At 37.7% G+C, this 23,516-nt stretch overlaps 3 protein-coding genes across 3 annotated transcripts in view; 2 read left to right on the top strand and 1 right to left on the bottom strand.

Annotated features, from left to right (window-relative positions):
- Window positions 1-14,138, top strand: part of LOC134755171 (kynurenine aminotransferase) — a 74,891-nt gene extending 60,753 nt beyond the window's left edge. The window contains exon 10 of the mRNA XM_063691677.1: window positions 14,129-14,138. Within this exon, the coding sequence (XP_063547747.1) occupies window positions 14,129-14,130 (2 nt within the window). The 3' untranslated portion in view covers window positions 14,131-14,138. The remainder of the gene's footprint in view (window positions 1-14,128) is intronic.
- Window positions 1-23,516, bottom strand: part of LOC134755207 (uncharacterized) — a 417,347-nt gene that overhangs the window by 313,916 nt on the left and 79,915 nt on the right. The window lies entirely within an intron of this gene.
- The window catches only part of LOC134755152 (uncharacterized), a 73,145-nt gene that overhangs the window by 26,803 nt on the left and 22,826 nt on the right, over window positions 1-23,516 (top strand). The window contains exon 2 of the mRNA XM_063691643.1: window positions 10,693-10,960. Within this exon, the coding sequence (XP_063547713.1) occupies window positions 10,841-10,960 (120 nt within the window). The 5' untranslated portion in view covers window positions 10,693-10,840. The remainder of the gene's footprint in view (window positions 1-10,692; window positions 10,961-23,516) is intronic.

The raw sequence follows: 23,516 nt of genomic DNA, 5'->3' as shown, positions 1-23,516 counted from the left end.
CCCGTACATTAAAATTTAGCAAAGAGGACAGACGGTTAGGTTAGTTAAATTTAAACTGGGAGAATTTGCCAATGTCGGTGTTGACTCGTTCACACGTGAGGAGAGTAGAACCTATAACCTTAAGGGTGCGGAGGACTCCTTATTTACTACAGGACACTAAAAATAAACTTTAACAGAAAGCTATTTGATTTTATTTAACAAAAAGCTAATGAATGCAGTTGATGTTGTAAAAAATATGTAATTTGCAGACTCTTAGAATCGCATCTATCAAATTTCGCAAAAAATGTTGACACAAGCCCCATTGTACATGGCAAAAACGGTCACCACAATGCAACTGCCCGCTTATTTCAATTTTAATGTCAAGATGGACCACACACAATTTTATAGTTATAAAAACCACGGAGAAAAACTGTCCTTGAAATGAACGCCCTCTACTAATCGAGACATTAGAATGTGTGCGTAGACTCAGACCACACGAAAATTGCACTGATTTGAATCAAATAGCTCCAAATTTAGGGCGTGCTCCCGGGACTGGTTTTCATACAAAACCACGGGAATTCCCGATACTTACTTCTGATTCCCGGGACCATTGCAGAGGAGTGACATATACTTGACGTAGTTTTTGGCAGGAAAAGATAGCGTGGTTCGACTGTAAAATCATTGCCTGGAGACTGGGCAAGTTGACAGATGTCCAGGGGTTTCCATTTCAACTTTGTTCATTTTCTTTACAGTTCGTCTGAGCTAACTCTGAACCGAGTGTGGAATTTAATGTTTATGGTTTGTCATAAAGTCACGCACATGTCACATACGACGGCCAAATTTCACAAAAGTCACCGGCCGAGGTGTTCACAAATATCTAAACGAATTCTCTATTATAAAGCTATATCCAAAAGATGACAGGAAGAGAAGCACAAGAAATAACGGCCAACAGAAGACCCGCTGGAAAGACGACGCGACGTCGTAAAACTGGCAGGCAAAACATGGCATAGAATAGCTAGAGACCGACACAAATGGCGTGATATGGAGGAGACCTTTGCCCAGTGGTGGGCAAACTTTCCTCGTGGGGGGCTAGAAAGTTTAACAAATTTCCGAGAAGGGCCAGAATTGCAGCAAAAATGCATTTTTACTAATTATTTCGAAGGACCTTCGGCGGGCCGGATAAGATCCTTTCGCGGGCCGGAGCCGGCCCGGAGCCGTACTTTGCCCACCACGGCCTTTGCCCAAAACGGGCGTCCAAACAAACCTAACATAAATTTACCTATTTATTTATTACTCTAATACTATGAATTAAATTCTACCACCAACTGAAACTAAACACTGAAAATTAAATATGTATATAAATAGTACTAATTACCTAAAGAAAGAAACTGTATAACGTTTGGAAATTAAGAGCTTTATTATTATTATAGGTATTATAAAGCCATTAAAGTGCATGTTCAGATATTTTTGACCACCTTGGCCGCTCCGATATATCTGACGACTGTACCATACTCATTCTTTATACTTTTTATGATGTCAGTGCAAGAGCTTAGACGAACTACAAAATTTTCTAGAACTCCTTGGTCTATAGTCTATAGGACACACCACGTTAGGTTACACCGTTAATTAAAGCCTGTCTACGTACGTTCGTTATAAAATAACGATTAAACTACCTTATCGTTCCAAGATAACCTAAACTAAAAACCAAGCGGCACGTTCGCGGGAATTAACACGAAAACACTAAACAGTAAAACCTTATCATAGCGATAAGATGACGCGATAATGTCCTATTGAACAGGAAACGTCATATAAATGTGCGAAACTAAAGTGTTATAAGTCCTTTTTACTTTCGAAAGGCTAAGGCCTTGCGTAGCGATTGTTACTAGCTTCTGTTCTGCACTCGAGAACATTGAATACTACATTTTGTGTACATTTAACAAGTAAGTAAACGAAGTTTTTTGAACTGGGGCAAGGACGAGCGTTTTAGTGCAGGGTGCAGGTGTTTTTTTTCACAAGCTTTTGTTTAGGGACGTTCACTATGCTTGTAGGGCCAATTGCTTCATCCCACTAACCCGGTTAAACCTGGAGTTACCATTTGTCACTGGCTTAACGTTTTAACGGTTAACCCCGGGTTAGTGGGATGGTGCAACTGGCGCTTAGGTTTCGGTTTTGGCAAGATTGTGATGTAATGAGTAGGGCATACAAGTATGTCCGATTCAGCTCATCATTTTGGCCAAAGTTTGCTAGTAGGTATAACTCTGTACAGTTGTACACACTTTTTTAGGGTTCCGTGCCTCAAAAGGAAAAAACGGAACCCTTATAGGATCACTCGTGCGTCTGTCTGTTTGTCCGTCTGTCACAGCCTATTTTCTCCAAAACTACTGGACCAATTAAGTTGAAATTTGGTACACATATGTAAGTTTGTGACCCGAAGACGGGTAAATGAGAAAATTAAAAATGAAGTTTTCAAAAGTCAAAGTCAAAAGTCAAAAGCATTTATTTGTTTCCAAACTATATTGTGTTACATATCAAATGAAAGAGCTCATTTTGAGAATCTCAAATATATAATTTTAGGATAAACAGTTTAGAAGTTATTTAAGCAAATAGGCAAAAAATGACACCCCCCCCCCCCCTATCTCCAAAACTACTGGGTCTAACATTTTGAAAAAAATACACAAAATAGTTCTTTACCTATAGATGACAGGAAAATCTATTAGAAATGTGCAGTCAAGCGTGAGTCGGACGTAATTACTTAGTTTTGATCCGACTCCTACGGGTTTTTAAAGACATTTTACTCATGTAACTCACGTTTCACATTAAAAAAAAACACATTGTTAAAAATTGTGTAATCCCTTGGAACGCGAGTCCGACTCGCACTTGGCCGGTTTTTTATATTATTGTGTTCCTCAGAATAATCAGAATTAGCAGAATATGTAATAGTACCTACATTAATAGATACAATGTAGTCTGTTTTAAGGAAGTACAGCATTCATGAGCGTTTCATACTATTTCCAATGGGCCGTACTTCATAGACCTCAAAATAAAAAAAACCGGCCAAGTGCGAGTCGGACTCGCGCACGAAGGGTTCCGTACCATTACGGAAAAAAACAGCAAAAAAATCACGTTTGTTGTATGGGAGCCCCATTTAAATATTTATATTATTCTGTTTTTAGTATTTGTTGTTGTAGCGGCAACAGAAATACATCATCTGTGAAAATTTCAACTGTCTATTAGCTACCACGGTTCATGAGATACAGCCTGGTGACATTGACAGACAGACGGACAGCGGAGTCTTAGTAATAGGGTCCCGTTTTTACCCTTTGGGTACGGAACTCTAAAAAAGGTTCAATGATCAGAGGCAAAAAAAGTTGAAAAAGGAATCATTTCCGCAACATGTAATTTAGAATCATTAAACTAATTACTCGCTGGAATGCTTTCAAGAAATTGCTAAAATTATTTCTCTCGATAAATTATTTGTCGATATCGAATGTTCCATAAAGAATGAGTCCATTAAACATTTGCCTGGGACCTTGTCGCATTATGTTACATTATGGGGCATTAAAGCGTGCTTAATTAGTACATAACGACAGGGTACTTAAACAATCAGATATTTTTCATACGTACGGCGGTACGGGATTGCAAATACATTGTGCTTTAATTTTGTATAAAATAACGGTTTAACCACCAATTTCATAGCACAAGGTAATGTGACTTAAGCATTTCAGATTCCCAAAATCCGTAGATTTAGGAAGAAGAATTAAAGAGATTAAAGCCAAGCCAACCACCATTTTAAGTACAGTTATTGCGCGGCCACTATGTTAGAGTGTTAGGGTCCCGTAGCAAAATAATCTGCTTTGGTTTTGTTTTTAGGTTATGTTGTATTTTATGTAAGACATCTCCATTCATAATAAAATAGTTAATAACCAAATATATAGAACACAACAGCTATTACACGCAAGACCTTTAAACCTTGAAAATACGGGAAAAATATATAGTTGGTCAAACCAAATTGTCAGTAAATAAGAATAAAAAAACCGGCCAAGTGCGAGTCGGACTCGCACACGAAGAGTTCCGTACCATTACGTAAAAAGCGGCAAAAAAATCACGTTGTATGGGACGTTGTTGTGTTGTATGGGAGCCCAACTTAAATATTGATTTTATTCTGTTTTTATTATTTGTTGTTATAGCGGCAACAGAAATACATCAACTGTGAAAATTTCAACTGTCTAGCTATCACGGTTCATGAGATACAGCCTGGTGAAAGACGGACAGACAGACAGACAGCGGAGTCTTAGTAATAGGGTCCCGTTTTTACCCTTTGTGTACGGAACCCTAAAAACTATACTCATCCTTTTCCTTTGGGTGCGAGTACTAGTGTAAGACAAAGATAGTATGTTTCTCTGTCTATGTTTGAAATGAGACAGTCCTTTGAAAAACTATAAATTGCATGTTTTACAATTTCTGCCTAAGACAATGATCAGCCTTCAGATAGTAATTATTTCTTGTGCCTTAAAAAAAGTGTGTGCGTGTAATCTTTATGCGCGATTGAAGTAAAACTTCTTTGACGTTTACGTCGATAGTATCTTAAAAACGTTAGCAAAGAACTGTTACATTTAACAGTAAATACCTATGTCATCATATAGTCGATTTTCTTTTGTTTATGACAAGATAATTCGATCATTATTTCTAATTATTCAAGCGTTATCTATAATATATAATTATAGGTACAGGAACCCTCAACGAGAGATTCATATAGGTACTTGTCGATTTTAAAATTTCTTAGCGTGTCCAAAGACATTACAGAATTGCGTGCGTTACGCTCCATCGAATCTACGACGGTTGGTCGGTCGCGGAAACACGTGGTAGGTACATCTGCATAGCAATCTGAGGCTTCGCACACCTACTGTGTCAATCTACGCGTTTCTTTAAAGACAGCTCTTGGCCATTGTAATAAGATTCAATGTTTATTCAAAGCAAAATTTAGAAACGATCTTGCTACATTAACTTTATCGTTTTTTTCTGGCTGATGCATAATAGCTTTAATAACTAAACAGCATATATTATAACAGCGAATTAAAGATAGTCCTCTGTATGACTTAGGTAACAAGGTTCATAATACATTGAAGTTGCTGATTGAGTTAATGTTTTTAAGTTGCAAGCGTGTCCATAGGTGACACATATTGGTGTAAATGGGTCAAATCCGTGTCCATGCAAATGCATACTTGGTAATCAGTCAAGCGTTGTTTTCTGAACAAAATGATGATGATTCTACGGACACTCCTGCAGTTTTAGAGACAACAGATTATCATGTTTATTTTAAACCTACGCCATTGATTTATTGTAGATGTAGATACAACACTATCACGTGTGCCTTAAGATCCTGCCTTGCTTCTATTTTTCACATTTACTTAAATCAGTATAGTAACAGTCTCTGAAAAATCTGGTTAATTATGAGTACAGTCACGATTTCTCGAACTTACCATAATATAGCTACTCTACTTGGCCATACATTTCCTGTACTAGTCCAGTAGAAGGTCTCCTATGCACTCCATTGTAGTTCTTACTTGGTTGCCTTAAGGTATGTCAGCCGTTATCCTATATTTACGTAGCGTTCATATCGATTTTAGCGCAAAACGGCGAATAAGAGAACTGAAGACAAACATAATGCAGTTGTATATTCCGTTAAGACAGTATCGCTGCGTCAAAAGTCATATACAACTTTGTTGTTCTTTGCACAAAGCATAGTTATAGCAACGCTTATTAAGTACATCCACATGGTCGCCGCGCACTGCCTGGCGAGTTGGCGACCATGTAGATGTAATAAGCACTTACGTTGGTGGTGAAAAGCGGAAACAAATTAATGACTTAATGAAGTTATATTTTTTCTTCTTCGAAAGATAGTAAGTGTGGTTTGTAAACGCATGTATAATTCGGCCATATAAACATCGCGTGTCGGGTTGTTTTCCTGAAAGAAAAGTGGGACGTTAACATATATAATTACGTTTGAATATAGAACGACCAGTTTGGTACAAGTTCGGGCGCGAAACAGACCATAGAGTATACGTATTCTTTTTAATTATTAATTTGGGCTTAGACTTGGGAACATTGTGATTGTGACGTGATAAAAGCAAAATATCATTATGATGGCGGCACTGATTTTAAGGGCTACAATATTTGTGGTGTTTTTCATTTTCTGCTATGCTAGAAGTGTTTTTTGACATTGCATCTGGCGGCTTTCGGCATTTTAAAGAATAGCTGGATTGGTATGTGGTAAGTATGTGGTGATATATATTTACTTATTATTTTATTATTCGAATTCGTTACACAGTATTACAGTATTATTACCACCAAGGCTCTATGAAATTGTAATTAGGGCATGTCCCTAATAAGTACGCGAATTCATACCAAAAGGCATATGCCCATCAGCATTGGGACTGATAAATAAATAATCACTGTGGTAAATAATCTTACTAAAACAACGTGGACAAGCTAAAATTACTCGTACTTTACGTATAACAGTTAACAGTAAACCCTAGCGTCAAAATGTCGCAACGTGTGGTTTTTCCCACCAGCGAACGCGAATACGCCATTGTGCTGCCTCGAGTAGCGTCTTTGTTAAAGCACACTTTCCTTTGTTACCCGAAGGCCGGTCGAGTAAAAAATCTAACAGTATTCGCAATATTAATACTTGAATTACATACGCACTTATTCATACGATATGAACCTTCTACTTACTCTACTCATATTTCTTGACTTTTGGCCCACGTCTGTGACTTGTGGGATAATATGCGTGACGTGAACATGGCCGGTTTTCTTGTTATATTATAAAATGAAAACCGGCCAATTGCGAGTCGGACTCGTGTACGAAGGGTTCCGTACCATTATTTATAAAATTTGGCAAAAAAATCACGTTTGTTGTATGGGAGCACCCTTAAATAAAGGACTTTTTAATTAATAAGTGTTGTTATAGGCTTAAAGATTTTTTGGAAGATGAAATGTAATTCTTTTGTAGTTTAGTGTATTTATTGAACATGTCTCATTTTACTATTTTTAATTTAAGCTTAAAATTGACATTATATAGGTATCGATATTTTTGACATAAACTTACAATCGTTTTAAGCATGTATATTATTATTGTATATTTAATTTTATAAATGTTGGTAAAATAAAATCAGTTATTGACTTTAGAAATAACTATATATTATATAATACAACTATAAAATTATTAAAAGTTAAATAAGACACTGTGAAATATATTGTCCATATATAAATTAATCTTTAGATTTAAGATAATTGCCATGCCCTACCAGGGCTCATGTGAAACTATTATATATGTAACACCTGTGTACCATGGATGCAATAAATAAATATGAATATGAAATATTTATTTTATTCTGTTTTCTAGTATTTGTTGTTATACCGGCAACAGAAATACATCATCGGTGAAAATTTCATCTGTCTAACTATCACGGTTCATGACAGCCTAACATACAGCCTGGTGACAGACGGACAGACAGGCAGCGGACTCTTAGTAATAGGGTCCCGTTTTACCTTTTGGGTACGGAACCCTAAAAAGCAAGCAAGCAACGACAAAATTTTGACTTTTGTAATAAAAGTATTCATCAAACGAAACGTAACTTTTGACTCAAGAGACCTGGGGCCCATTTCTCGAACGGTATTAGTCTAATATTATTAGTGTGTTGCCATGGTAACCCATACGATTTGACAGTTCGTGGACTAATAATATTAGTCTAATATCGTTCGAGAAACGGGCCCCTGGCAACACTGTTATATTATATTAGAATTACCGTATATTATGGCAATTTTTATGTCAGGTTCATTTCTCGAACAGTATTAGACATTTGTCTATATACGAACAAAGTGCATATAATTACTACGTTTATACGAATTATCAATTCGTATGGATTTCCATGTGATCACACGATCACTAATAATGATACCTTCCAAGAAATGTCATATTATATGAAAATGAAAATGTAAACCGAGGCGAGGGCATCGCTTTAGGTTCCCCAGTTCCCCACCCATCACGCACTTCATCAATATTCATCTTATTACTATAATTCACTATTATGGAACTCACGTACAAACTGTATAGGGTAAACTGTCGCTGGGTAAACTGCCCTCAGCGTCCTCCTAACATCGGCGACTTATGATACTCGTAGTCGTAGTGATGAATGTTATGGTACACGTACGATTTTCAATTGACCATCGCACATGTAGTTCTTGTCCTAATTCGTAAATCAAAATGCTCAAACAATTTAATCTCAAGCGCGCGCGCACAGAACAAAAGGTGATCGAACTTAAGCAATTTTGTTTTTCTTGTAAATTATTTTGATTTTACTGTATTCGAGCAGTGCGATCCGCGGTGATGGGGTCATCGGCAGTTAACCATTACAAATCTCAGAAAAAAACACTGCCAATTGTATAACAGTTATCGCATGGCCACGTATAATTTTTATCAGATTAAACCGCAATAGAGCTTATTACTCCAGTAATACAGTTTGTAATGGCGTACTTGTTGGTATCAGTAAGAATTTTCTCTCTCAAGGTAAACTTGGCTCTGACTCATTGCAAGCCTGCACGAGTTTTTTAATTTGTTATTACGTCAGATATTTGTCTATTTATGGTACTTCTTGAAGTTGAATACCTCTTTTAATTGTAGCCTTTTGTTTAAATAAAACTACAAGGTCAAGAATGAGTTACACTAACATCTATATATGGCAAAATGATCTATGACCCCTAATATCGTCACGTCAATGCCAACATTAGGAATATACAATTTGAGCCCCATTGAACCGTTTATTAAAGAATTTGTATGCGATTTTCGTTCCATTGCGGTTTGTGGTCGATCGACTGAATTCATTGTATGTACTCTTAGTAATGTATCGAATATTGCATGCACGTTCTTGAACCGTCTAACGCAGCGTACTACGTAGGCGAGCAAGTCGAGCAACACGCGAACGCGAAGCGGCGAGGCGCGGAGCGGCGTGAATCAATCCTTTGATACCTATAGAAGTGTCCTACGTCCTACGTGGGCGATCTCATTGCGAACGCGAACGCCTTGGGCCCGCCGCGCCGCGCTGCGTCGCTTCGCTTTCGCACAGTGTTTGCCTACGTAAGACTCAGCGTAAGTGGGGCTTTAGACTTGAAAACCTCACTTAGTTACATGCAGTGTTACGTTTTTCCAAATATGTAATGCCAAAAACATAATTAGTTGAACGATTTAGTAAGAATTCATCAGCCATTGATTTTATGAATAGATTAGAATTTTCCTAGGCCCGGTTTCCCAACGATTTTTGCAACAACATTGATCCACTTTTCGTTTCGAAACCAAGGACTAGGTTATTATGATAGTGATATAGATTCTATAATAATGAGATCCATTAAGATATTGACAACTGAATTTCCGTTGAAGAAAATTACGAGATGCTGTTTGATTGTTGATCACAAAACACAAAAGGACATAGAAGAAACTATGTATATCTAAGCTACTCGTAACACTGTACCGACTTTTTTCATTTATTCAGAAACCAAACAGTCATATAAACTTATCAAAAATGCGATGCAAAAGATGTACCGTAACAAAATAAAAATACAACAAAAAGATCTGGAGACCGGGGGGCCGATTTTTTAATTTCGAGCGCTCGATTTGGTGATTTTTATTCCCCTTCAATATTTAAATTCTAATAATAGAATTGAAAAGAGTGGTCAATACCATGCACTAGATTCCCAATATTTATTATATATTCAAAATTATCAATTCGCCGTTTTCCATAGACTGACGAAATCAAGCGCTCGAAATTCAAAAATCGGCCCCCTGGAGGTTCATAATTATAAATTATGTTAACTGAAATGAATACAATTATAACTAATGCATATCTATATCAAAATATTTGATTAAAGCGAGGTTTAGACTAGCAAGAACTTGCATGCAATTTTCATTACATTGCGGTATGTGATAAACATTTTGAATCCAGTTTACCTTAGTAGTCAGCAACGTAACGTAAATTGCATGCAAGTTCTTGCTAGTCTAAACCTCGCTTAAGAATTGCTATCTGTATACTTAGGTACTAAAACAACTTACGTTTAACAATATTTTTTAGACTAGCTAACGAATTTTAAAGTGATAATATGTTGGGGTGGGGTGAAACTTTACCTTTTTGATGGTATTTCCACACTCTGTCACTGTCTGATTTTTAGTATGGCTGGTCAAATCTGTCGTTAGAATATAGAGAAAACTATACATATAACTATCCCGTTTTAGGGATAAATATTATATAGATAACCGTATAAGAGACTTAACTGCACGGTTTCCTCTACCAATGTTCAAGTGACAATGACACCTCGCAAAACTATTGAAACCTTTTTGTGTAGGCAATCAACGTTATGCCTGTAAAAGTACATATACCATATTTGTAATTTGGTCAAACCACGACGGCTACAAATTCTGCAGCTACCAGCGGTCTCCCTTGTTTTATTATCTGGTCCATGGGTCCAACGGAAAGTCAAATGCCTGCATGGTTGGTTAAAAAGTTTTAAAACACCAAAATAACGAAGGGCTTTCCGTCTACGAAAATGTATTACATATTACATAATCTGCGATATTAGGTACCTTAACTTTTACGCGCAAAAATCCTTTAAACGATCTCACAGGTGCACTGATAAATGACCTTTAACTTTCCATTGTTCCAGGCTAACCTATCGACTTTCAACGCTGCGCTGACCATATCAAGAGACCGCCAAAACACTGAGCGTTCACAGTTAGGCATTCTGTGCACCCAGGATCTGTGGGATGTGCCGGCCACATCGCAGCAAGGTGCAGGAGGTCACCTAATTAAAGATGAAGTTCTCCACGGGGTCGAGCTCGAGTAGCCTTGCCAGTGACTCGCTGTCCAGAAAGTCGACGCTATGCATATATACGGAGATAGATGGGCCGGCGCCGCTGCCGCCGTGCGAGAGGGTGAGTTATCATTATTTCCTAAAGCCATTATGTATTTACAGTCAGTAGCAGAAGTTGCTAAACGACCTAGTCGTTCAAAATGATCTGTACACCTTTTTCTCCTCGACAATAAGGCTGCCTTTCCACAGAGAGACGTGCGGAAATCAACCAATAGCATTGGTTGTAATCAAACGGAGCGGAGAAGAGAACCATTGCTATTAGTTGATTCCCGCACGTCTCCTCTCAGCTTCGCTCATCTCCGCCTGTGTTCAGATAGTTTTGAACAGCTGGCCCGCTAAGCTACTTCTGCTGCTGATTGTATAGTCGGAGCAAGCTAAATCTCTACCCACTTTGACGTGACAATGTGCAGAACTGTGGATATATCATAATAAACGACACATTTTCATAAACATTTTCGAAGTATTGTCATTGAAAAATCTATTAAATATAAGTCGACGATTGTTCGACATGTTTCGCTCCATAACGAGGAACATCTTCAACGCCAGCACGCGTTGGTGAACCGACGCAGAATTAAGTTTATTAGAGTTGCAAAGTCTGTACAGAGTTGCTTAGTCCGACTCTAGTTAAGGATACGTGTCAGTCAGATGTAATTCCGATAGCAAGTTCAGCAAAATTTCTGCATTAAGTATATAACATCAAACATCAAACATTTATTCAGCAAATAGGCCACAGGGGCACTTTTACATGTCAATTTTTACAAACAATAAAATTAATCCAAAATTACAAAAAACAATTACATAAATATAAATGTTAAATTACACAAGAAAAAAAAAACTAATAAAAACTATACAAATAACAGAAGTACTAAAATTGTTTAGAGATGTAAAAGTCTCTAGGTGTCAGAGATAAAATGTATATAATAATAAAAAAGATCATCAAATTATCCAGAGATGTATACCTTTTTTTTGCCGATATCTACAACTACACTTGCATATTTACGATATTTGCCGATAAAAATTAACTGAACATTTTTGCACGGGAAATCCTTTATCGTTATAATACGATCTTACTTGGAAGTACTAATTATGGCTACAAAAAGAAGATACTTTTTGAGACCAAGCGAAAGTTAGTAAGAAACAATTTACGCTCAAGTTTTTATTGCTACTTGTCCTACTTCCCAATGCAGTAGTAATATTGTATACAGATGCTGATAATTAAAGTAGAAAGATACTACTCCGTCCGCGAGCACAGCTAAGTTGCATTGGGATAACTTCTATAGGTATCAAAGGATTGATTCACCCCGCGATGCATCGCTTCGCTTCGCGTTCGCGTGTTGTTCGCCTACGTAGTACGCTGCGGTAGCATAAGTGTTGGCAAAGTATGAACTGCTTCTGGTTTAGTAGATATTTATTTATTTAATCTTTATTGCACAATGAAAAATAAGTACAAAATGTACAAATGGCGTATTAGCGATATTCAAAACTATTCCGCTTTCAAAGTTACTCCAATGCACCTTACTGGGTTGTATCCTACACCCTTTTATACCATCAAAACTATTAAGACCATGCTCATCGTTAGCACGTAGGTATGTCATGCCCGGTAACCGCTAGACACCATTTTTTGAGCTTTCCTCTTCTACCGGGACCTATTTTTAAATCCAAAGTCCAATAGACTAATTATTTTTTCCTGGACTCATCATATCTTGTTTTTATGGTACTGATGAAACAATTGAGCGAACCTGAGGGCGGTTCCACAAGCTTATTTCGTGCACACAACATAACTAACAGGCGTGAAAGTGCATGCGCCAAGTTAGTTTCGGCGCCGGTGCACAGCCTTGACGCATGACGACAGGCTTGCGAAGTATCACGAAATATGGATCGTTTGCAATCATTTTTATACGTTTAGTGGTTTCATCTTGTAATTAACTTCCAATCCACCTTTGTAATCTGATGGATCGAAGTAGTTTTTGCAAAGCCTGAACAGCAACTGTGCTAAAATCTAATAATAGATGAAGGTTAGGCATTTCATATGTCGGATCTCCTATCATTGGTCAAACCGCTGGCCTGTCAAAGTTTACAAGAAAAAGTTATTGCCATATTTGACCATATATTTAAAGCGCTTTGTTAGCTTGACTACAAATCGAACACCGTAAAGTGTATCGCTTCAAAAACCTGTCTTCCTTTTTCTATGTCACAATTCGAACCGGACCACACTGGAACGATTTCATTGAAACAGACGCTTCAAGCGCCAAAATTCGAGTTCAAAGGTCGATATTAAAATTTTAAATGACAGTTTACTCATCGGCTTTTAAATATTCAAAATACAAGTATCGCGCCGGCTACTTTCACCGACCCGGACTTTGCATTGTTTCGGTGCGGTCTTCAATAGCCTGCTGTTTAAGGCGTATGCAGTTGTGTGTGACCGTTTTGACTGTCCAAGGCTCTAGAGCTGACCAAGAATGGAAAAAAAACTGTAATTTGATAATTGAAAAAAAAATACGGAAATACGGATAGAGACCAAGACAAGTCTGCCACGATTTTGATAGCAGTGCAAGTGTTATTTATACGTCATAATTTCATAGAAGTTTGACGTTTATAATAACACTTGCACTACGTGTGCTATCAAAATCGTTGCAAACTTATCTTGGTCTGACTCTAATAGATTTTTGGTTTCTGTAATTTGTTTCATAAATTCGTTTTTTAATTGTACTTTAAAGGTTGTGACAATGTCCATTTTTTCGTGCATGAAAACTATTCATGCACATTGAACAGGTACCGGCTTTGAGGTATGGATTCGCCTTAATACTTATTTTTAGCAGTAAAACGCAGTGATAATATTGCTTGCTTAAAATGGTTACGTAAAATATTGTTTAAGTGTTCATTTATTACATAAGTTATGTGGTAAATAAATATAGTATGACAATACTAATATTATAAATGCGAAAGTTTGTCTGTCTGTCTGTCTGTGTGTTACCTCTTTACGCTTAAACCGCTGAACCGATTTTAGTTGAAATTTGGTATACAGATAGTTTGAGTCCCGGGGAAGGACATAGGATACTTTTTATCCCAGAACTCACCCCTCAAGGGGGTGAAAAGGGGGATGGAAACTTGTATGGGGAATCAATAACCGCTGAACCGATTTAGATAAAACTTGGTATGGGGATAGTTTGAGCTGTGGGAAAGGATATAGAATAACTTTTATCCCCGAAATCATCCCTTAAGGGTGTAAAAAATGGGGTGGAAATGTATAGTGTGGACCAATTTGGGGGTGAAAAAAGGATGGATGGATTAAATTACTAATTCCACGCAGACGAAGTCGCGGGCAAAAGCTAGTGGTAAAATATTTAAAATACATATTTTAAAAGTTAATGTGGTGTTAATGTCAGAAATACTATGAAATCCTTCGACCCCGGTGGTTCCGTTGTATGCTGTGTCTAACACGATCCATTGGGTGACTTTAGTGGAAAAATGTATCCATTACCTTCACTCTGACTTTTCTTCATTCCTTACTTAAATTATCGTATGGTTTGTTTTTTATCCGTCAGAAGCTACATGCACATTTCAAGTCCCAAGTCATTATTTCTAATGGCGTCATGTAAAGGTTTAATCCGATAATAACCTCTTTACTCCGGTAAACCAACCGCATGTAACTCAGTTCCTAAATGTGAATCTTCAAGGTCAGATAGTTACGTCAGTTTTTGTAAACAAATTATGTCACGGCCAAAGTTTTGAATTTATTGATGATCGGGCCGAATGGCCTGTGCCTTGGGCAACACTCATAGTAAAGCACACCGTGCTTTGTCTGTGGGCGTAATCCGCCAGTGACTGTACTAAGTATAATAACATTAATAACAGCAACTCTTAACTGCCCAAAGGTAGACCTTATTAATTTTTAACAAGCAGAAACGTCTGCGATCGATGCTATTAAGCTTACGACCTTATGTCTTCGTAACTAACAATTTGGACAATGATACAATAGATCTACCTGGCAAACACAAATTGTCAGTCAGTAAGAACCAGGAACACTATACACAATTACACATCCCTTTCTTTTTTGTGCTAGGTAAGACAGTATGATTCTCTCTGTATATGTTTGGAAAGTCCTGGGCCAAACTATAATATTTATTTACAATGAGGTCAATGAGGGTCTCCTGACAAGTTTTTTTTCTAGTAAGTAAATAGAAGGTTTGAACCTAAGAAAATTAGGCTTCATGATGTTTACGAAAAAGTCGCATAACCTTAATTAATAGCAAGCTGTTATATGTTTGTTTTCAAAGCATTATTGTTTGTAAACACTGATTAATTCCGTATTGGTTTATATGTTTACATATAGTCAGGTATAGTACTTAACAATTAAGAAAACCGAGTATACTAGGCCATCCAACGTGGGTGTAACTTGTAAGCAATTATATGTTACAAAAAACAAAAACACGATTAAAGTTCGTCTATATTATGAAATGTTGTGCATTTAATACTTAAACAAAAACATTTGAAGGACGTCGTTTTTTGAACTAATTGGAAGACTTAATGCTAAATGGCATTTACTACCTACCAATGAAATCTCTTCTTCGCTTTCGTATCACTCTTGATGAAGCGGTCGTGGTCACGTTGAGACCGCATCGTCAATAAAATAGAAACACAATTAAAAGGTTACAGATGCTCCTTATTCTAAATTTGAACCAAGTCATTATTTGCAGGCAGTTCAAACAAACCTTAGACTTCAATGAGACCCAAATTCGCATCAATACGCATTTCCTACTATGTTAACTTTACTAATCAGGTAACTTTTTAACATTGAGCATAAGCCTAAGCCTATACAACTAATAGATTCGTATAGGAGGTACAAGCACGTAACTGCTCGCCCCTTAGAGTTGGGCACAGGCGCCTAGTCTTTTAAAGATTGCATATACTTACTCGAAAATTTACGACAGAACAGATACCGCCGTGGCCGGGTGGGAGGGCTTGGTCACTTTTTCTCTAGTAAAAGGAAGGAAACTGACATTTTCAATACCAACCGACTGACTTATCCACATAACAAATCGTCGTCACGGTTACTTTCATCACAAGTGCTTTCCTACCTATTTATAATATCTATTATAGATTATCTAATGTAACCAAATCACTTTCGCCGATCGGCTCTCGGCCTATTGTTGAAGGCTAATGAACTTACCAAAATCGTAACTAGTCGAATACCTTCGTGTGTCGCTCTTTCAATTTTACACCTAATTTTAGTAATTATTATGCGCTAAGGTTGAATTTCGTTTCGTAAGTCTTTGTTTGTTGTTACCCTTTGGTTTTGAAGGTGCGATATGAAAGTGCCTTAATGATTTCATCTCGTAATGTATACTGTCATTGCGTGTTTTGTCAATCAATGATGCTATGAAAGCATGGAGCACTTGGTACTTCTGTCATACCGGCGTACCTATGTGTACAACAACTGACCGATTGTCAATGCTCTTATGCATTTGCGAAAAGGTTTAACAATTGTTAGTTATCACTATCTATCTTCGAGCAACGCCGCCTCCCTACACTTCCTACGTGTAGGGAGCCGACGTTGCTCGAAGCTACTGTCCGCGCGCCAATTCCGTGCATTCGGAGGTCGAGGAAGTGGGAGGGTGTGCGCCGCGCCCGTACGTACAAAATGACACTATGTCATGACGCCCAACATTCCTAACATTCCTCAGCCGTGCACGGAGTTCGCGCGCGGACAGTATCTATAGACAATGGTGCTTGTAGGTACGGATGTGCCGTCGGAAAAAATTATACATTCGAAATTTCCACATTGAAAAAATTCGGAAGATTGTCATATACTTACTCGTATTTGTATGGGGAATGGGGATCGAAATTGTACGTTTTCAAAATGAAAGTTTCTGTAATTTCCTAATGAAATTTTCGTGACATTCCCGAGAACAACAACGCACATATGTACTTGTACATATGTCGCAACTTGCACATATTACATATTGCATATGTACTTGTAATTATAACAACGAACCTCGTTATGGATCGAAACGTATCCTTTATAATTATTTAGTCCTTAAGGTCCTTAATAGTTACGAGAGTAATTCGATATTAAAATGTCCTTATAAAATACAGTCATAAAGATTGATCTTCAGAAAATAAGTAAGTAGGTATTAGGTAGCTTACAAAGTTCAAAGTTTTTTATTTGCGAGAATCATGGTCAGGTGATGGACTTAAAACAACAGAAGTAAGAAGCATAATATCCTATATTTCAACACAAAAGATATACCAAGTGTAAATTTCATTCGATAGGGTGACGTGCGTTCGCGTTGTCTATTTTTGTATGGAATTTTGAACAGCGCGCCAAGCGGGACGTTTTGGAAACTCAAAATCCCATACAAAATGACACAACTCAATTTTTTTGCGTTCCTCTAAATTTGTCCATGCGTGTATAAAAAAAAAACTTTGTACTTCGGATAGCAGATCGATATGCACTTTTTTAATTGATTATTTTATCTCCATGTCATAACAATGTCCGATTATCAGAGGTGTCGGCGTTTAATCAATATGTCACGGCTCACCTCGGTTCTGCAATCAATTTATCGATATCGCTATCTTATCGCACCGCGCACCTTTAATTAGATATTTTAATCAACATTGTCAGTGCTATTCGAGAAGATTCTTTTTTATATCATATCATTTATTCAGTAATAGTCATCATTAGGGTCGATTCTCGTGGCATTTGGCACAAGAAATGCAGTGAAGCTGCCATTATATACTTTTTTATAACTGAACGAATAACTCAATGGTAAAAAAATATTATGTAGTTTTTCCTAGGAGGATATAACCAAACGGAGCCGCCACGTCTGTAATTTGTTGTACAAAAAAGTCTGCCAATTTTTGCGGGGGAGGAGAACGTCAAATGTATACGTAACGTCAAAATAGCAATGTCAGATAAACGTCAGTCCATACATTGTTGTATGACCATTAGCCGACTATTTTCGACAGAGGGGAATGCCTGTTAATGGCTACTTCGTTTGGTTATATCCTAATGATTATAATCGGCTCGGGGAACCTTGATTCCTATGACAGTTCATTTTTGTATGGAGTAACTGTCAATGTCATTTAGTCATTTATTTATTGCAACCATAGTGTAGATTTAGATTTAGATATTTAGTCTCATAATATAAAATTACAATATAAATTATCTTAGACTAATCTACACGAATTTATATTATGATCGTCAGTACATACCTATACAGTACAGTCAGTAGTCAGTAGTAATAATAACTAGGTACATTCAGAGTCATATGTTAAATGTTTTTGGACTTTTTTTGGTATTTTAACACATGTTTTTATTTAGAAATGTAATAATTAAGTAATAAAAAGACGGTAAAAACCTATTTCTTCAATTATTTTTTTAAATAAAGTCTATCCAAAAGCTAATTGGCGGCACTGTCATAGGAATCATCATTCGCCGAGCCGATTATACATATAACATTTTATTACATATTTGACCTTTTTGGTTGACCAAAAAGTCCCTGCAACTAACTTGTCTCATTGGCGTTTTTAGTCTGTCAACTCGGACAACTCTCACAAATAATAGTTTCATTAATTTGTGGGAAGTAAGTAGCATAATATTCTGTTTGCCTTCGATGTACTGCTATATGTGTACGATGTATGTATTACAAAAAAAAAGTAATTTCGACGTTTTTGGAAATTCAACCCCTAAGGGGGTTAAAAAGGGGATGAAAGTTTGTCTTGGGGTCCTAATTTTATTTTAACCTACGTACTTGGTAAAAAGATATTTAATTAAAAGAGAGGAAAACTAATTTCAGCATTTTAGAAAATTCATCCCCCAAGGTGGTAAAAAAGGGATTGAAAGTTTGTATGGATCAACATTTTTTTCCAGTGCGGTACTTGAATCTTTGTATAAAGGCATATTATTAGAATACAAGAAAAGTAATTTAAGCGTTTTTAAATCTTCATCCCCTAAAAGGGTTAAAAAGGGGGTGGAAGTTTGAATCCATTATAAATGCTTTGAAACTTCTTAGAAAGGCTTCTTATAAAGGGGCCCACTGATTATCAGTCCGCCGGACGATATCAGCCTGTCAGTTTTTCCTGACAACTTTTTGTTCTAACTGACAGGCTGATATCGTCCGGCGGATTCATAATCAGTGGGCCCCTTAAGATTACAAAAAAAAGTAATGTCAATATTCTTAAAAATTCAACCCCTAAGGGAGCTAAAAAGGGAATTTAAGTTTATATGTGGTACTTGAAACTTGGTAAAAGGGCATTTTATAAAAATAGACGAAAACTGATTTCACCGTTTTTGTTAAGTTTGTATTAATAAAGTTTGCATCGGGAGGGTTTTTTTTTAAAGTGGACTTGAAAATCTTCTCAGGGGGTTTTATATCGAGAAAAAAAAATTCAGTTAGGGTCTTGAAACTTCGTAGTTTGTGAAAGACAAATTTCATGCGTTGTATAAAGATTAACCGTCCCTACTGATATCTTTTGCTGCATAATGTTCAATAGAATATATAGCCACCAACATACAAATCCACGCGTACGAAGTCGCGGGCAACAGCTAGTCCTTTTGTGTAATCTTTATAACGATTGACTACCAAGTTATTTGAATATAGCTCTTAAAGCTTAATACTTTAGATGCTCGACATTGATCACCCACGTTTTAAAGAGTATAGATAATTTGCTTACAGATGTAGTGCATAATTGTTTTCCTTCGTGTTTTCGCGGAAACGTTCGTATTTGTCATGCTACTTCAGTGAACTTCAGTACGTTTTGTACCGAGACTGACTGAAATAGCAAGACACATTCGTACGTTATATACCGTGAAAATAGAAGGAAAATAATTATGCACTAGGTACATCTATAAACGATATTACTGGCTTTTTTCATTCACTATAGAGCAGATGTCAGTATTCAACGTAGATTAATTTTGAACTCTATTATAAATATGTTATGGTCTTTATTGGATGCTTTCGACACGATTGGTAAACTATACCGGGTTATTATTTTAATAAGTACAGAGCTATTGCGTGAGTCCTTGGCTGCTCACGACTCAGATTGTAGGTTTACCGCAATCAGGTTTGCCCCTTGCGGTTGCTTGTTGTAGTTTCATATTGAACCTTATTAGCAATGGTTAAAGTAGTTTGTTGCACGTATAACCCTGAGATGGTTTAGACACTTTAGACAGGTCACCTTTTCTTGGAAGAATTCGCCATTGTTAAAAGTTTTTCCAGGCGCGATATCAATTTTCCATCGGATTTCTTTTCTCAGGACAAGGTTTGTTTAACAATGGTCCATGGAATTGGCCAGATCGGCCTAAGATTGTGTTTGTTAATTTGCTGTCTTGTCTAAAGAGGCGTTTAAGCGTTTAATATATGTTAGAGCATAGTTAATAAATGCAAGCTGTAATTTACTTACCTTTGTATTTCTGTATTTTGCGCGATCAGCACTGGACGTGACAAATTTTTGTAATTTATTTATCTCTTTATCATTAAACTTAGAAATAAATGAAAAGTGGAAAAAATCACTATCTTGGGCAAGACCGAAACGCATTAAAAAAAGAATTTCGAAGAAAAGAGGAGTTTTTCGTTTAAGAAGTGATGATAACATTGATAACCAAGTGCTCTTACGGTAGATGTCGCTAGGCGCCTTCCTAATATGATTGAAATATACGCTGTCATGGAGTGAAGTCTCGGTAGCTCAATCGGCAGAGTGAGTTCGAGTCGTGTCTTAGTGGTATCGGTTGCAGGTTTTTCTACTTATTACAAAATTAACTCATCATAGTCATCATCATTATTCGCCACAGCATCTTTTGCCGATATTTGATGGAGCATCAAAGAGGATTAACATCATATACCTAATTTCGCGGGTACTTGACTTATTGTCCTATGTCCCCTAGATGGGACAGTGGGCGTCCACAGTGCACCGCCATCTGGATCGGTCTTGAGCTTCGTGCTTGACTTCGCTCCAAGTCTTCCCAATAGCCTTCGCCTCTGTAATGATAGTCCGGCGCTAGGTCTGCTTTGGACGGCAACGTTTCCTCTTTCCTTGGGGATTCCAGTCTAGGGCTTGCCTCGGTATGTGTTCAGGATCCCTTCGGAGTGTATACCCAATCCAACTCCATTTCCGGCGCCTGATCTGCTGGTCGATCGGAGTCTCATTGCAGCATCTCCACAGGTTGATATTGGAAATTTCCTCGGGCCAGTATATACCGAGAATGCGGCGGAGGCAGCGGTTAATACAGACTTGTAGCTGGCGCGAGATATCTTTTGTAGCCTTCCACGTCTCGCACCCAGCGATATTTTCGTAGGTACCTATTAAATGTTCCCATGTCACTATTTGACATCTCTCAATGTGAAATGTTTTGGTTTGGCTATAGCTTATCTAATACCCCAACTATTTGCAGTAAAAATATCACGTAAAATAGGTATATCGGTGTCTTCGAGTCCACTACAAGTAAAAAATGCACACGTTCAATCAATCTGTCCAGTCAATCTGTCTGTTTACCAACTACATAGTAATGATACCGTAAATTAGTAGATTCGCATCACTTAAGAACAAAACTAACACGTGATTCGTGCAGCGTAGTCTTTAAGACTATCTAAATAAGAAATATATTCGTTGAACGCGGTTTTTAAGTGCTGGCGAAATCAGATGAAAGTACAGATAGTAGCATTCGCTAGAATTTTTCTTACGTTTGGGGAAATTTTTGCATGCGAAACTTTGCCCCTTCGTTGTAAGACAAAATGTTCTACAGAATTGGAGACCAAAATAACAATTTTCATGTTTCACAGCCGTGCCCCCAGATACACAGTGTTTTTTTAACCTGCATATTCCCGCGAAGAATTTCGAAGGTGTATGTGTAGTCCCTAACCCGCATTGGGCCAGCGTGGGGACTACAGCCCAAGTCCTCTAGCGCACGAGAGGACCCAAATTTTCCTGCCATCAACTATTAGGTACCAGCTTTTCGTACCAAATGCCCATATCACCGTGATCGTTTCACCATGGTCTTGTTCCATGTGTTAATTATTCCGCGGCACACATACGAGTAGACCCCCGCTTGCGCCACGTTCACGGTGCGCGCACGCACTTGAGATTCATGACGTTGTGAAACTGTGTAACATGTGTCGACGTGCGGAATTGCCTAAGATCGCAAAATCACACTAATCAGGCCCTGTCCAATTAAAATCTAGATGTTGTGGATTAATTCATACGCTGGCGTCGAATAGCGATGACTGAGGCTTGGTACTAGAGCCTGTCTGAGCTTATGTCAGTGACATAGTGCACTAGATGTACCTACGTCATGTTTTCATAGGAATATGTGGTGCTGGGCAAGTCGGAGCCGGAGCGGAGTTATAGCTTCGACGAACTTTAATTTATTTTAGATGGAAATGAAAACTGACAGAATATGCTATGACAGAACTTTGAACGGCAAATCGTTGCATGGTTTAACCCTACATACTTTTTGAGTCTAGCTAGTCTTTAATCTAGTGTAGAGTAACAGATAGGTAACATAATCATTATGTAGCACTACCTCTACCTTTAGTTATAGACAATAATCGATTTCCCACATTAAAGCACCCTCATACTCGAGGCAAAAACATGGGCACGCGCTCACTACCACATTAACGATTAACTTGCTCGAGTGCTACTGAGGCGGCAATTTGAACCTTGCACCTAGGTCTGAGGATTGCTTTTAAGTTTTAATCTGCTACCATGTACAGTATGTTATAAAATTACTATCATTCTTCGACCGATTCAATCGATTTGAGAGTTTGGATTAGACAATATAATCATTCATTCAGCCATTCTCTCAGCAATCTTGCGACGGACGGTCGAGCCCGTCCGCTTACCGTGATATTATAACACCTCTGTATCACCAAGTTATATTATACGTGCATGTATTGGACTATGAGTGTCATTTAGCTCACCTCATCCACGACCCCAAGATCTTCTTGTCCACCCCTACATGCGTGGACTCGTAGTCCAATACATGCACGTATAATTAACTTTGGTGATACATAGGTGTTAAGTTATCACTGTAAGCGGACGGGCTCGACCGTCCGTCGCAAGATTGCTGAGAGAATGCCGTCCGCCGTCCGTCTTGCCGTCGCTGCCATCAGGAACCTATAAATATAGGTATATACCTCAGCAATACGGGTCAAGTATTCATAACTTTGCACCGACTTGAACAGAACAAGGAGAGTTTCATTAATGTAATTATGAACGGCATATTTTCATAGAAATCTGACATTAATGATGATATCGCCACACTTTGTTATTGCAAATGCCATGCAAAGGTAGCTTGGTCCGACTCTATCTATATAATTCTTTAGCACAGCCTATAACGTTTGCCAGATTTTTCTCAGTTGTGGGATTGACATAGGGTATAGGTACTTATATTAAAGTTGCTTGCGACGCCTAACCGCAGTCAAGTGATTTTTTTTTAAACGACTTGTTTCCATCACCCTGTACAACCAACATTTAAAGGTTAACTCAGCCCTTATTGCAAACGCTAATACAGGGCACGTGGCAACACTAAATAACGAACTGCCCGCAGCGTTAGTAGTTAGTTCCACGCTCCGGCGCGTGCCCGGTGACCTTTTGTTTTTAGTTAGGGATTTAATTGG

Source organism: Cydia strobilella, chromosome Z, assembly GCF_947568885.1.
Source record: "Cydia strobilella chromosome Z, ilCydStro3.1, whole genome shotgun sequence".
Taxonomy (NCBI): domain Eukaryota; kingdom Metazoa; phylum Arthropoda; class Insecta; order Lepidoptera; family Tortricidae; genus Cydia; species Cydia strobilella.
Note: the sequence above shows the minus strand (reverse complement) of the source record. Positions and strands in the feature narration are given on the sequence as shown.